At 41.8% G+C, this 14,228-nt stretch overlaps 1 protein-coding gene across 1 annotated transcript in view; it reads right to left on the reverse strand.

Moving 5' to 3' along the window:
- Nucleotides 1-8,088: 8,088 nt before the first annotated feature.
- The window catches only part of ELL2 (elongation factor for RNA polymerase II 2), a 238,435-nt gene continuing 232,295 nt past the window's right edge, over nt 8,089-14,228 (reverse strand). The window contains exons 11-12 of the mRNA XM_069225710.1: nt 10,571-10,615; nt 8,089-9,541 (exon numbers count right to left, since the gene is read on the reverse strand). Coding sequence (XP_069081811.1) covers nt 9,425-9,541; nt 10,571-10,615 — 162 coding nt within the window. The 3' untranslated portion in view covers nt 8,089-9,424. The remainder of the gene's footprint in view (nt 9,542-10,570; nt 10,616-14,228) is intronic.

Here is a 14,228-nt window from a genome sequence, read left to right on the forward strand (position 1 = left end):
ACTTGTCCAAAAGATGTACTCCACCAGCTACTGCTTTAGTTCACTCAGTTATACTTTTTTGAACAACCCACATCCGTATGCCCGGTGCTAGTTTGCACACCATGTAAGATTCTGTAACCTTCACCCTTTTGATTTTTGTAGGTTCAGGGAGAAGATCAGTTTGTGAAGTGTCCTTATCACAGTCTAGATTCTGCTCTGGCATCTGTTAAACAATTTCATCTTTACCCATATTAAAATGATTGGCTGTTAAACATAAATTTCCCCTTGCATGTGCAACTCACTGGCAGACTACTTCTACAATATAATAGCAGCCATATACAGCAACTTTTTACCGGAAACCACCAACATCGATCACCTCGTAACTCGGACTGATGAAACCCACAGACACTTGATCACCAACTGGAAGCTGCTAACGCAGGAAACAGCAGCCATCAGGAGCGCAACACATTCTGGATCACCAAGCGACGTATGCCCACACCACATCTACAACCTAGGACAGACAGATCAGCAGCACCCTCACCCCATCCTCAACATAGCCATCTCAACAGCTACCATTCCTGACTCCTGAAAGCATACAGAAGAAAAATATCTCTTGAAGAAACCGGCCACCGACCCTTGCAAGCTCAAGAACTACCGCCTGATATCTGTGCTGCCCTACCTGCCAAAGTCCTAGAGAGCCATCAATTGACAGCTCACAAACACCACAGCTCACAAACACCTAGAAGAACAGTCTCCTGGACACCTCAATCAGGTTTTCGCGCCAACCATACCATGAGCCTGCCCTGAGCGCCACAATGGACATAAGAACCCTCCACGACTGCAGAGAGAGAGTAGCCCTAATCCTCCTTGACATCTCATTGGCTTCAGACACCGATTCCCTCGAGACACTCAACCAGGCTCCACCACCTCGGAATCCAGAACAACGTACTCAAATGGATCCACTCACTCCTCACAGGACGCACCCAAAGTATTTGCTACCCTCCCTTCACCTCAAAACACAAGGACGTAATCTGCAGCCTTCCCTAGGGTTCCTCGCTCAGCCCCACCCTCTTCAACACCTACATGACACCTCTGGCAGACAATGTATGCAGCCATGGACTAAAAAGCATCTCATTTGCTGACAGCTCTCAACTCATCCTATCACTCGAAGATCACACCACCACCCTGAGTCAATTTCCGTAATGCCATGAGTAACATGGCAAAATGTTTAAGAACCAACTGCCTGAAACAGAGTACAGGCAAGATGGAAGTAATCTTTGGAAACAACCCGTCCTCCTGGGACAACAGTTGGTGACACGCCACCCTAAGACAACCCCCTACACTTAAGACCCATACCCACAACCTAAGCAAACAGCAAACCAAAAAAAAAAAAAAAAGTTGCTGCCTGTTTCCTCCTACTCCGCATGCTACAAAAGTTTTTCAGATGGATCCCTGCTGACACTGAGAATGGTAACCCAAGCCCTAATCACCAGCAGGTTTGACTACAGGAACACACTGCCAGAACCACCACCCACCTCTTCAACCATATACAGAACTCCGCAGCAAGACTCATCCTCCTTCCAAACACACCAGCATCATCCCACACCTCAGAATTCTACACTGGCTGCCAGTACACAAGAGATGCCAATTCAAGGTCCCGACCGTTGTCTTCAAAGCCCTCAACATCGGACGCAAGCACATCAACCACCGACTGGCTTTCCATCAACCCACCAGAAAACTCTGATAAACCTCCCTCGCACACATCCTATGCATCAACCAGAGTCGCTGCGGAAGCCGCTCCTCTTAACTCACAAAGTGTGGAAGGCCCCCCCCCCCCCCCCCCAACAACTCCCTCCCAGATTTCAGGAAGAAGCTCAAGGACCTTCGATGAGAGGCAGTCATATCGCAGCATCACCTCCTCTCTCCTCCCCCTGTGCCTGGATACCCCTTGGGGGGGGGGGGGGGGGGGGGGGGGGGGGGAGGGGAATAAGCCGTGCTCTACAAATACTTATTGATTTAGGAAGTGTGCTGCTTTACAGCAAGGCACTTTATGAAAACCCTTGGGAGTGGATTTTATCCCAAACGGAAGTACCCATAACTGGAAATGTACCTTGTTCACAATGGACGGCAGGAACTTCGTCTGTCAGCGGTTTGTTGGCAAGCAGGATGAGGTCTATAGTTTACACATATTCCCTCTTTTCCAACAGTGTTATAATCTTTTAAAGTTATCTTGAATTTTTGTATCTTTAGAAACCTGTTCAACTCCTTTAGTCCTAATGCGGGCCTGTGGGGCGTGCCTGGTTTCAGTATAAGAAAATAAACAGACTTTTTTTCTCCTTTGAGGGTTTCATTTTGGCAGTAAACTATTTCTTTCTACTGCATTCTTGAGTAAGACCGCTGATCTTATGTCATCGATGTTGCTTTTCTTTGCTGCATGCCATTACCTGTTTGATTGTTGGAGGCTTGAGTAGCACCTCTATGAAGTAACCACGTTGAATTAGGTTCAATATGCATTTGAGGGGATTTTGTTCCACTCCTAGATGAGCCCCCCCCCCCCCCAAACAAGCTACCTTCTGCAGGTGCTCTGTACAGGAAAGGCTCCATTGTTAAGGCCCTTGGTGGAGGGTACAGACCATCTTGGGCTGTTCCTCTTTCTGTGGCCCTCCTAACGGTGTGCTGTGATGGTGACCCCACAATGCCACTGTGATAATGCTCTTGTGCACCCCTTGGTAGTGTGAACAAGGTGTGCATGTGTGATGTTGCAGGTTGCAAATGTCCACTTACAGGTGGGCCTTTTCCTCTGGGCAACTATACGAAAAGGTCCTTTATTTTGCAAAGCACCTAATGTTTAGGCTGTCATCTTTTTTCTTGCACTCGTCAACTGTGTTGGTGAAGAAGCTTTCCTGGTAAAGAGCATGTTGATCATGGAGGCCCTGTACTTGCTGTTTAAAGCCTGACACCCTTAAGCCAGGTCTCTCCCCTCAGCATGGTGGCTGTACACAGTTGGTAGTGTCTGCGGTATCGAGTGATGACTTCAGTAAGGAGTTGGCAATATTTCCCCCTTCTTGAATTACTAATTTTACCCTCTTTACATTCCTTAGAAAGATGTTGCACAAGGTCTTCAATGTTCTCCTATTGATTGTGAGCATATCGGTTTAGCATTGCATTTTGTGATACGTCACTGGCCACTCCATGTCCACTCATTTGTTCTCCATATCAGCAGGCAGACTGGCGATGGTCAGAATCTTTGTATGATCCGGGAGCCCGCAACCAGATTACCCATTGATATAAGGTGGGTTTCAGGTAGAGTGCCTGTACTACTTTTCTACTCTTGCCTTTGCTGCAACTGGCTCCTTGAAGGCCTCCCAACCTTGACCCAAGATACTGGGTAGCATGGGGAAAAATTGATTCTACATTTTGGGCCAGTAAGCATGCTTCCTGCAGAAAACATGACTGTCTGCGCTTCCTTGACCAGGACGCTATACATAGGTGTTTGCTTCTCTCTATTAAGACATTGTCAACTAATGTCGGAGGGTGTGGACCTGGAAAGTCAGGGAATTAACCCCCCTCTTTAGGTGAGTCAGCAAACCCCGTTGCGGTTGAGTCCTTGAAAAGTTCCTTATCCACCAGGCCTTCCTCTTTTTTCCATTCAAAGAAACCCTTCAACATCTTTCTGTGATTATTGGGTGGCAGGAGGTTCAAACTCTGCAAAGTCCTGTTTGTTGCTCTTCTGTTGCAATGGTTTCAGATAAATTCAGTAGGATTTTGGTGAATCATCTAATTTCCTCATTCCCTTCACAAGGTGCCACTTCTTTTTAGCAAAGCTCTTTCTCCCTTCAGCGGGTTGAATAAACTCTCTGCATCAAGAGCAGTCCCTGCCTAAACCTGCCTTTTTGGGGGTTGAAGGCTTCAGAACAATGTGTAGCTGAAGGAAAAGTTTTGGTGAAGAAAGGAGTGTTTTTTTTATGAACAGATTGTTACAAAAGTATGAATGGGGATATGGAGGTGTCCATCTGTTAACACCGTTTTTTTTGCTCCTGTTTTTTAAACCGTCCCTGCATCTACGCAATCACAGGCCTTTACGGCCTCGACCGAGCAACTGCACTTCCAAATCTTTCTAAAATACTCCATAGTGTGCAGCTCAAATTCCTCCATAAACACAGATGCACTGACCTATCCATGGCTCAATTTCAGCAGATTCAAAGGAAGTAGTGGGTATGGACAAAGGAAATGACAGCAATAAAAACAAGCATTTGCAATGCAATGGGTCTCACGTTTGCTCGGGTTAGAGCTATTCTCATTGTAAACCCCCTAACAGGACTTTTCGTGCCACATAAATTGAAAAGCTAAAGTAGAACAGTTAAACATAACTAACCAGACTTTTGACATATGAACTTTAAAATAAAAGTTTCACATAAGCGAGCCGACGGCTGCCATCAGTGCAAAGCAGACACACAAAGGGAAATAAGTTTGCTCGCAGTGAAACCTATCGGCAAAAGTGCAATTATCTATGTAACAAGATCGATGTCATGCAAAGCGCTAGACTACTGCCCAACGAGATCGAGCTGTGAAATGAAGAGAAAAACTAGTCCAGAAACCAGACGGAAAACATTGAGCCTCGTATGTTTTTAGTAGTTGGCTGGTGTGCTGGAGGAGGTCTAAACACCGGAGAAGGCATGACTTATGCATGCCTTTCACTAATGAAAGCAAACTGATTTTAAAAGGCAAAAATCAATTAAAGTGACTGACGTGACATGGGCGTGGTTAGAACCCCAAAGAGATTACAGCAGGGGACGGAGCACTTTGTGCTTGCCCCTAAAAATCTAATGTATGGTTTTAAATCTGCTTTTAGTTGCCATTGCACATTGTTGAATACTGAAAGGATGAAAACTACGCCAAGTGAAAGTCCTCTTTCAGTCAATCCATACTCGCAGTTTAAATAATTTCAGAATTTTTTTATTGCAACTCAGGAACAACCAAGAGATAGTGCGCAGTACCTGGTCTTCTGAAAGAATTGCATTGCAAGTATCGTCTGGCTATGCAAGATTAACTGATACACTACCATCTTATGTTCTCCCACACAATTACAATTCGTGAACTCTTCAAGGCGCAGTAAGTTACTGCTTTCCTAAATATAAACCACTGTACAAAAGAAAGAATCCCATAGGCAACGTTAGAAGTGGGAAACATACAATGGGGCAAAGGAGGGAATTATACACACACACACACACACACACACACACACACACACACACCTAGATTAAGAGCCACATTCAGAAGGAATGTAACATTCTTTTAATTTCTGTATGTACCGAAGAGAGTCAGATTAACAAAATAATTGCTAACGTTTAAGAAAAATAAATGATCTGCCTAAATGGCCCTTTAAACTGAGACCTTCTCTACTAAATTAAGTGAAACCCTTCCTCCCAGAGCGTGACTTCAGAACCGCTGCTCAAGCCGCATACCCTTATAGCTGGATAGAGTTAAGGGCATCCTACAAGCCGCTGCACTTCTCATGTCGGGTATGAATGATGGGTCCTTATGATGTGCATCCCTATCTTACTGACAAGCTCACTCACCGTCTGGTTGTACATGCAGCCAGGAACCTCCAGACTGGAGACAAAAATGTAAAAATAAAAAAACACAACCACGGCACCAGACATTTTCCAGGTATACAACAAGGATCAAGAACAATGCACTCATATCCCTCAGACCACCACAACCCTGCTGCAATTCACTAACGAGCTGAAAAGACACCTCATAAAAAGAGCACTACATCATGATGCAGAAAGTCAACAAAGCACCTCCAACTGAAATGTGTTGGCTGTATCCTTGCCTTTGACCTTATGTAGAGCTCTGCTGTGTTTTGGTTGAGTTATGCCTTTTCAAATATGCATGTATATATTCAGGGCATTTTGCATGTCGTCCACAAGAATTTGAGAGTAAATCTACATGGCCTTCTATCAAAAGCCGAATAGCTCTAAAACAAATCTTTGGTACCCAGCACGTTCTGCTGCTTTTAGAGGCAGCTACTGAATTATTAAAAGACACTACATTAAGATTAATGAAAAAACAACATGTCAGATTTGCAAAGTTAACTTTTTAATAACAACTGAAATTGGTATGGAACATGGGCAACAATGGCTCATAAATTTCATTAAGATATGAAAATGCCCCCATGGCATTTAACCTTGTTGAATTCGAACAATACAGTTTGAATGGAACAAATGAGAAATGGTTTAACACTTAGAACTACGGAAGGATTACAACCATATTGTCACTTCATGTTAACAGTTCCAGTGCTGTTAAAGAAATCCCGATCCCTGGCTGATATCCTTCCACAGAATGTTTCTTTTAAAGTGCTGGCTTCAGCTATGCCCATTGTGCATACAAGTAGTGGATTTTGTATCACATGTGCAGAGACAGTAGCAAAGGCAAGTGCCAGGCCTACATGGCAGGAGTTAACATTTACATCATCAGAAGGATGAAAATAAATTCATGTGGTACAACAGATTTTGGAAAATTGTAGTGGCAACTTGAAATGGAATGAGTGAACTTAAAGTTAGCATTTACTTTGAGATGCCAAGCACACCTTACCCCCCCAAAAAATACATTTAAAGCAATGGAATCCAAATTTCAAAATGTACATGTTGCAAAACAGAACAGGTTGCTACTTTGCAGAATATAAAAGTATGCTTTAAAAAGGTGAACGGTGAAGTGGGACATTTATGAGAATTAATACTGCATGGTTTGTCTTGATGTAAAGCAGGCCATACATACTGAGACATTAATTTAACAGGGAAATACTCGACACGTTTTATTCTGGCATTATAAACTATTCTTAGTTGCAAAGGAAGTTGACCTTAAATTACTAACAGGATCTGTTTGAAGACAAATGTGAGATTACATATTACTTTATGTGCCAATGATTTTAATGCCAGACAAGGATTCCCTAACATGATTCCTTAAAAACTTACAAAGATATCTGCATAGTAGTGATGCTGACCCTGTTTTAGCACCATTGCAACAATTTATTTGCTTTCAGAAAAAAATCGCAGGATAAGCAGTGAGCAGCACAACACTCAATGAACTGATAGCCAAAGGCCATTACAATTTTTGTTCAACAGGAATGTAGATTTGGGCGAAGCAGAAGATATGTTGACTTGCAGCTCTACATAACAGGCTGACAATTTGCAACACCTGAGAAATGCACAAGGTTAAGGACACGCCAATTCAGTTAAGGCTTTACAGTAGTTCATCAGGTCTACCAAACGTGCAGCAATGGACGTCGAGACAGTCCATCTCCAGTTTTAACGAATGCACTCTGCCTGTAAACCAGAAAATGCAATCCACTTACAGGGAGGGGTCTTCAGCAAAGCCCAATCTTGTACACAGTCAGTGGTTAAGCAGTTGTGTACTCTGCACATAAATACTCCCAACAGGTTTCACGTTCAAGATAATGTACGGTTAAGCTGGAGGCACAATTTGAAGTAATGGTCCCATCCAACGTGCAATCATTTAACCAGTCAAGGCATGTTTTCCTGTTATTGCCAGTTATAAGCCATTTCAACATACTAAGCTGTGCATACCTTTAAAAAAAAAAAAAAAAAAATGGGAGGCCGTGAAGTGTAAGGCAGTTGGTAAACTCAAATGTTAAAATCTTTCAGAGATACTTACATCAAAGCTTACAGAAGTTGCAATATAAAGGCCTGTTTTATCGGATGTTCAACTACCTACAAAAAGGTAACAGGAGAACTACATAACAGTGGGTTTTGGGGGAAATCTCCATTCCGATTTTAGTGTTGCATTCAAATTCCATTTCAAAGTCACCTTTAAAACAAATAAATAATTCCTTCATATATATTTAACGTAAATTCTGGTAATTTTTCAACAGATCTAATCTACAAAGACTGCTCCAGTACAGTTCACTTACGATACAGATTTTATGTGCAAATACGTGTTTATGGACTGGCAGTTTTGGCTGTAAAGAAAGGACAGTGCCTCAAAATGTAATCTATGCTAGAACGCCGAAGAACATTTATGTTGGCTTCCTTAGATTTAGAACATTTTCTGGTTTACAGTGATTTCATAAAACAATCCAAGATGATGATGATGGAAGCAGAATTTATTAAAAATACTACCAAAGTTTTGGCAAACATTCCAATTATCAGCTCTGTAAACATAATGCTTCCCTTTACAATTGGCAGCACTTTGAGAAGACAAATAAGACAAAGAATAATTCTATAAGGAAGCAGAATTTTAGTCCAGAAAAATTCACCTCCTTACTTTTGACCAAATAACTTATGTTCCCACTTGATAAAATAACTGATAGTATATATATTTATATATATATATATAATAAGAAAGTAAACAGATAAATTGCATGAAATGAAAGTTTGTGCTGTTGGATGATCACAGTATTCTCTATAAATACATCTGCTCTTTGTTATATTCCTGGTACCCAGGAGAAACATCTTTAAATATACATTTTATGTAGGCAATAGCTTCTTTGCATATCTCTTCAAAAATACTTTATAGCAGTATATAAATAGGATACCTACATGGTCATTTAATTTTATCCCAAAACTATAGATCTGTTTACTCTTTATATAAGTATCAATTTTTCCCCTCCCTTTCCCGCCCTCCCCCCAAACAATGTTAGTAAAGCTGACACTGTTGAAATGGAAATGCTTCTTCCTCCATTTGAGAAGTAGCAAGTTCTTCTACGAATACCCCTAATTTAACACTCATCAGTTGTTTAAACCTGAGAGTTCGGCCTACAAAGGAGTAGCAGCTTTCTTAATGCATGCTCACACCCACACAACACATGCACGCAGACAGGCACTCTTTCAGAAGCTGGTAGGCCACAGTGTGCTTCCCACTGATTGACTTAGTGGGAAGTGGTGCAGTTAATTATTAACTACACCAAGTGTACATAAGCAAACACTTTAAGGCAATCACTGCAGTGGGGGTTTTAAACTTGCAGGGATAGGTTACAGTTCCACATTAGACTGTATGATATTCAGATTTTTACACACCATTCCCCCCTTAAACCTCCAAAACAATGTTTTTTGTATTTTGTGCAAAATTCTTAACACCTTATACCGTTTAAGGCAAAAGGTTAACAGGAGTATCAAAGGTCAGAAAACAGACTTTGTCCTAGAGCATTTCATTTTGTTTCTTTAACTGAATACAAACTCAAATTAATGACACTGGATCGCCAATGCCTCAAATAATTCGTGGACAGTCTGAAGAAAAAGGAAATAAAGGACCAAAAAAAGCAGCTTCAAATATGCAGGAAAGCAAAAGAAAATAGTAATTCAGGTTGCCATTACCAAGCTCCTGGATTAAAAAAGTTTTACTTTTCGTATCTTTGAGGAAAGCATTTGGAATTTTTAAATAAATAACATTAAGTTTATTCACATCTTATGGTCTTAGCAGAGTACTAGTGCCATGGCTCTGCCTGCCGTTGGTCAAATTCACTTATTAGTCTTTTAATGTGCGCCAGTTTGCTGTGAAGATATTCACATCTGTATTTTTCTTCATTGTAGTTTGGGCTTGACTGTAAAACACAAGAAATAAAAAAAGGTTAAAACTGCAGACATTGGGCTAAAGAAACAAGATATTTATTTAAAACGATGTCAAAGTAGCTACCATTCGGAAACAGTAACACAAGAATACAGTCACAAGCTCCATTTTAAAATCATATTTGGGTAGGCACATCCAGATTTACAGGGTTTATCACTGGAATATGAACTACTGAAAGATGTGCAAGTAATTTCACAGGTGGTGGTGGTGAACACTTACCAAAAAGAGGAACTATAAAAAGGACTTTTGGGACAGAATGATGTATACAGATAGTACTATTAATTTTAAGAAGGCAGGTAGACCATTTTTACCTTTCCGCATTTCAAAATGAATCCGGCCTTATTCCACAAAATGTCTTTAGAAACCTCCCACAAACAAAATACAATTAAACCCTTCCTCTCAGTTACTCCAAATTGGAGGATCAGCTGTTCTAGCCCACATCTAACTGCTTTGACATAAGCCATGCTGTCATCTCAATCTCTCGTGCAGGTGACTAGTGACAGGGCAACCTTATGCCACCATAAGACTGAGCAGTACAAACACTGAAATATAAGCAGACAGGAGAAATGCCAGAACAAAAAAAACTTCACATAGCAATTGCCGTTAGCATCAGCTAGTGAAGAACTTGTGTTAACTTCCTCATTCTAGGGACCTCAAGTCATTGGGGGATGGGGGGTGGCTGAGGGAAAAAAAATAAAAAATAAAAATCAGACCCAGGTTTGGAGGTTGTTGGCTTTTTGGGCTATTTATGATTTTGGATACTCTTCTGTAAGGCTTGAGGGATGAAGGTGTGCCACCAGGGACTTGCAGAAATCACCTCTAGTGTTTGATGATTACAGTGTGGCTGGGGGAAGAAACAAATCAGATATTATCTAGTTTATTTGTATTGCATGTATCAGGGAAGTAAAGTGTACTATGATCAAATTAAGACATTGCCCATACACACAACTGCTTCTCCAAGACCTGTGCTAAATTAAGTTTTGCCATAGTAAATTATACAAACCCGTTTGATCTTCCGGTACTCCTGGAGCACTTCCTCATGAACAATCTAAAATGAAAACAGTGCATTAATGGAAAGTTCTTTGCTCTTCTTGTAACTGCAAATAATAATAACAGTGTGTGACAAGATTTTTGAGATGTTCAATAACAATCAAAAGCGAGATATTTGGTTCTGCCAGCACGAGAAGTTCCACCTAACCACCAGGAACACAGCAGTGCCACACACAATGAAAGCAATTTTACCTATTGGACCAGCAGGGGCCACGTTAATGACTATATGCATTACTTTACTACGGTTAAAGAGACATCTGCAATAGCATGAGTAATTACCCACTGAATTGAATATATCAAAAGCAAGTTGCCCACTGCTGCCATACAGAACACTCACATCTCACTTTCCAGACAGGAGCATTCAGTTCAGAAGGCAATAATCAGTAAACATGCCAATAAATATTTAGCAAAGAACAATAAATATGCTGACGAGAGTGAATGGGGTCAAGTGTCAAAGGACTATTCCCACCTATATTCTGAAGAGTTAGACAATTTCAGAACACTATGTTGAACAAACCAATGTTATCCATGTGAAAGAACCAAGTCAGGAAAATTCACTGCCATACACAAAGGACAGGGTCGGAAGATGAGCTGACAGACTGCCATGGTCACAGCAGTATGAATAATCAGTTAATTATGCAAGCACGATTGTTTCTTATGGCGGGTGGGGAACAATCCAGACAATGGGAGGGTGGGGGTAGAAGGGATTAAGCAACAGGGACGAGAGGGTGTGGGGGTGAAGAAGCAATAACATGTATGGGGAATGGTAAGAACAGGCTATGTTGGCCCGTTCCATTGGTCAACAGGTCACCAACTTGGTGATCTAATTGTCAGCAGGGGATGTGGTAGTGGTGGCCGGGTGTTCAATGAAAGGTGGGGGTGTTCCCCTTACGGATTAGGTGGTCGCTCACACAGTGTCCTGCTTCATCATTTGACCACGTACGCCCAACCCAGGTAAGATACCACCACCTGGGCAGACTCAACCTTGTTAAAAGAACTGAGGAAGGGCTGAAATTAATCTTTCTGGAAAGAACGGGGATCCAGTTGAAAGGGAATATGAGCTAAAATTACCTCACAAATAATCTGTATAATTTAATCCTTTAATAACAGTGTTTGTCCATCTAAGATTTGACAACATCTTGAACCATTACATTCAAGACTGTCTCAATTGTTTTTAATCTTACCAACAAACAGTTAAAGGTGGTATCATCTACCTGGGTGGTGGTAGGTGGTCAAACATGTGTTATTGATTCTTGAGTAAGGGAGACTGTATGGGGATAATACACTCCCAGAACTCGTGTGTAACATTAGGTGAAGAAGCAGCAACATGACTGAATAGGAAAATAGTGCTTCAATCACATTGGCAGCAGTGGAAGGACCCTAATGAAGATGAAGCAATCAGTACTTGGTCCATGCTTCACACGCATGAAGGGAAATCAGCACACGCCAGCCAACTGCAAGGCTGCAAATAAGAGCGACAATGAAACCAACTAATGGTAAGCAGCGGACGGGCTCCAAGCCCCTTGTAGGGATCAGTACCTCTTGCAAGCGAGAGTGCATTCACTAGCGCTGACGCAGGCAAGAACAAAAAGGGGGCTTTCCGTTACCCTTGTAATTTATTTGTGTTCAAATTCAAAGGAGTTTCATTCCAGTTACACACTCCTTCACCAGTCACTTCTCCCAAATAGCTCTCATTGACAGCAGTGGGATCAGCAGTGCAAAGTCAGAAAATTAGCAATAGGGAAGGGTCACCCACAATAGACTGAGGGAAAAAAAGAGTGATAAATAGGCATTTTAAAGGTAGGCTCATGAGTAAAGAGGGATGCAAGAAGTGCTGAGAGAGGGGCAAGCAGCCAGAGAGGAACTGTAAAGGACATAAGGAAATAAAGGGAAATAAAAGCTGGAACTGAAGCAGGAGCAAGGGGAGATCAGTAAGAGCTGAAAATAGTGGGAAACCTGTCAAAGTGAAAAAAGGTAGCTGGGCAGAGACACTGTGAAACTAATGAGGATCAGGAAGGTATTTGAATTTATGAACTAAAGTTAAAAGAAGTGGAAAGCTGGAGTTGATTCTATGGGGAAATCAAGGAAAGCAGTAAATGCCAAAGATGAATGGTATAAAAGGTAAAATAGAGCTGCGGAGAAGTAAAGGGGGAGAGGGGAGGCAAGAAGACTAAAAACATGTGATAAGCGAGTGAGGAAGAGAAAGGAAAATAAGAACTGCCACAAAAAAAAACACATGGATACCACTAAAGTAGGGTATATGGCAAGACTTATGAAACGAACAAGCACATTAACTGACGAGGACAAAGGCGTACAGAGGAAGGGTGAGGCGTAAAACCAGGAAGAGCAGAAAGTGCTTATGCAATATAAGCAGATAGAAAAACACAACTAAAGAAAGGGGAGAAGGCCAGCTTGGAGGGAAAGACTAAAAAGCATGCAGAACAAGTATTACTGAACACAGGGTTAACCCTACAGCAGAGTGCAAACTGTGGACTCTGGAATATCCAACAAGACCAGTAACTGATGAAAGACTCCGCAAGGGCCACAGTAAGTGGAGAAGAGGGTGGCATAAAGGGCATGATTAGATAGGAACTATAGAGGGAGATGAAGGTCATAATGGGTTTCCCTTTATAGGGTAGGAGAGCACAGCTGATGAGGGGGGAAGTTTGTGGAGAGAGCAGGAACTGCAGATTTGTTAGGGCAAGAACTGGCAAAGTCATGAGGTCAGAGAATTTAATTTGACACAGAAGAAGTTTGAAAACGTTTAACAAAAGGAAAGCTAGAACTGTGGAGGAAAATGTTAGAGTGCAAAAGCAAGATCAGGACTGCTACAGAGTGCCATAGATGGAATGCAAAGCCTGTACATAAAAGGAGAGAGAAGAATCAAAGTGAAAGGTGCAAAGGGGTCTAAATGGGCAGAAAACTACTGAGCTGGACAGAGGTGAAGAGGAAAGAAGCAAGTACAACAGACCATGAAGCTTCATAAAAATACTAGCCCTTGTACATATTTAAATGCAGCACTGACATGCGCTCTGTAGCTCACTTCTTACTTAGCACCTTTCGGACTGAATGTGCATCTTTTCACAATCTGTACATCACATTACTGCTATTAATGTAACCTTGGATAGCCCTGGACCACATGGACCTGGGCTTTTCTGACGAGGAATGTGCATTTTGTCAGAAGGTGGTGCACTTGCTGGACAGTCAATTTGTGCAGGATGTGCCATTTTCTTCGTGGCATGTTGAGCTTTACAGTTTGTTCTCATCCAACGTGGGTGATTGCGGTCTATTATCTAGTGGGTTATAATTAGATGTACTGTTATACAGCATCGTGTATGAGTTTGGGTGTTTAGTGGTCTGTCTAATGTGTTCTGTTGAACTGGAGCATTGTAAGTTTTCTGGGGGGTGGGGCTCTAACAGCCAACCAACAATGAACACATTAATGTTAACAGTGGTAGGATGGTCAGGAAAACACTGATCAACTTGGATTACTGAGGATGCTCAATAAACTTAATTTAGACTGAGCTTTCCACAGCACCCTAGTATTAGAACCCTGGAAAGTGCATTTTGCATTTGTACTTGTAGCCCCCAGGTTCTGTTAGACGCAGTAC

The sequence above is a fragment of the Pleurodeles waltl genome, chromosome 1_1, assembly GCF_031143425.1.
Source record: "Pleurodeles waltl isolate 20211129_DDA chromosome 1_1, aPleWal1.hap1.20221129, whole genome shotgun sequence".
Classification (NCBI taxonomy): Eukaryota; Metazoa; Chordata; class Amphibia; order Caudata; family Salamandridae; genus Pleurodeles; species Pleurodeles waltl.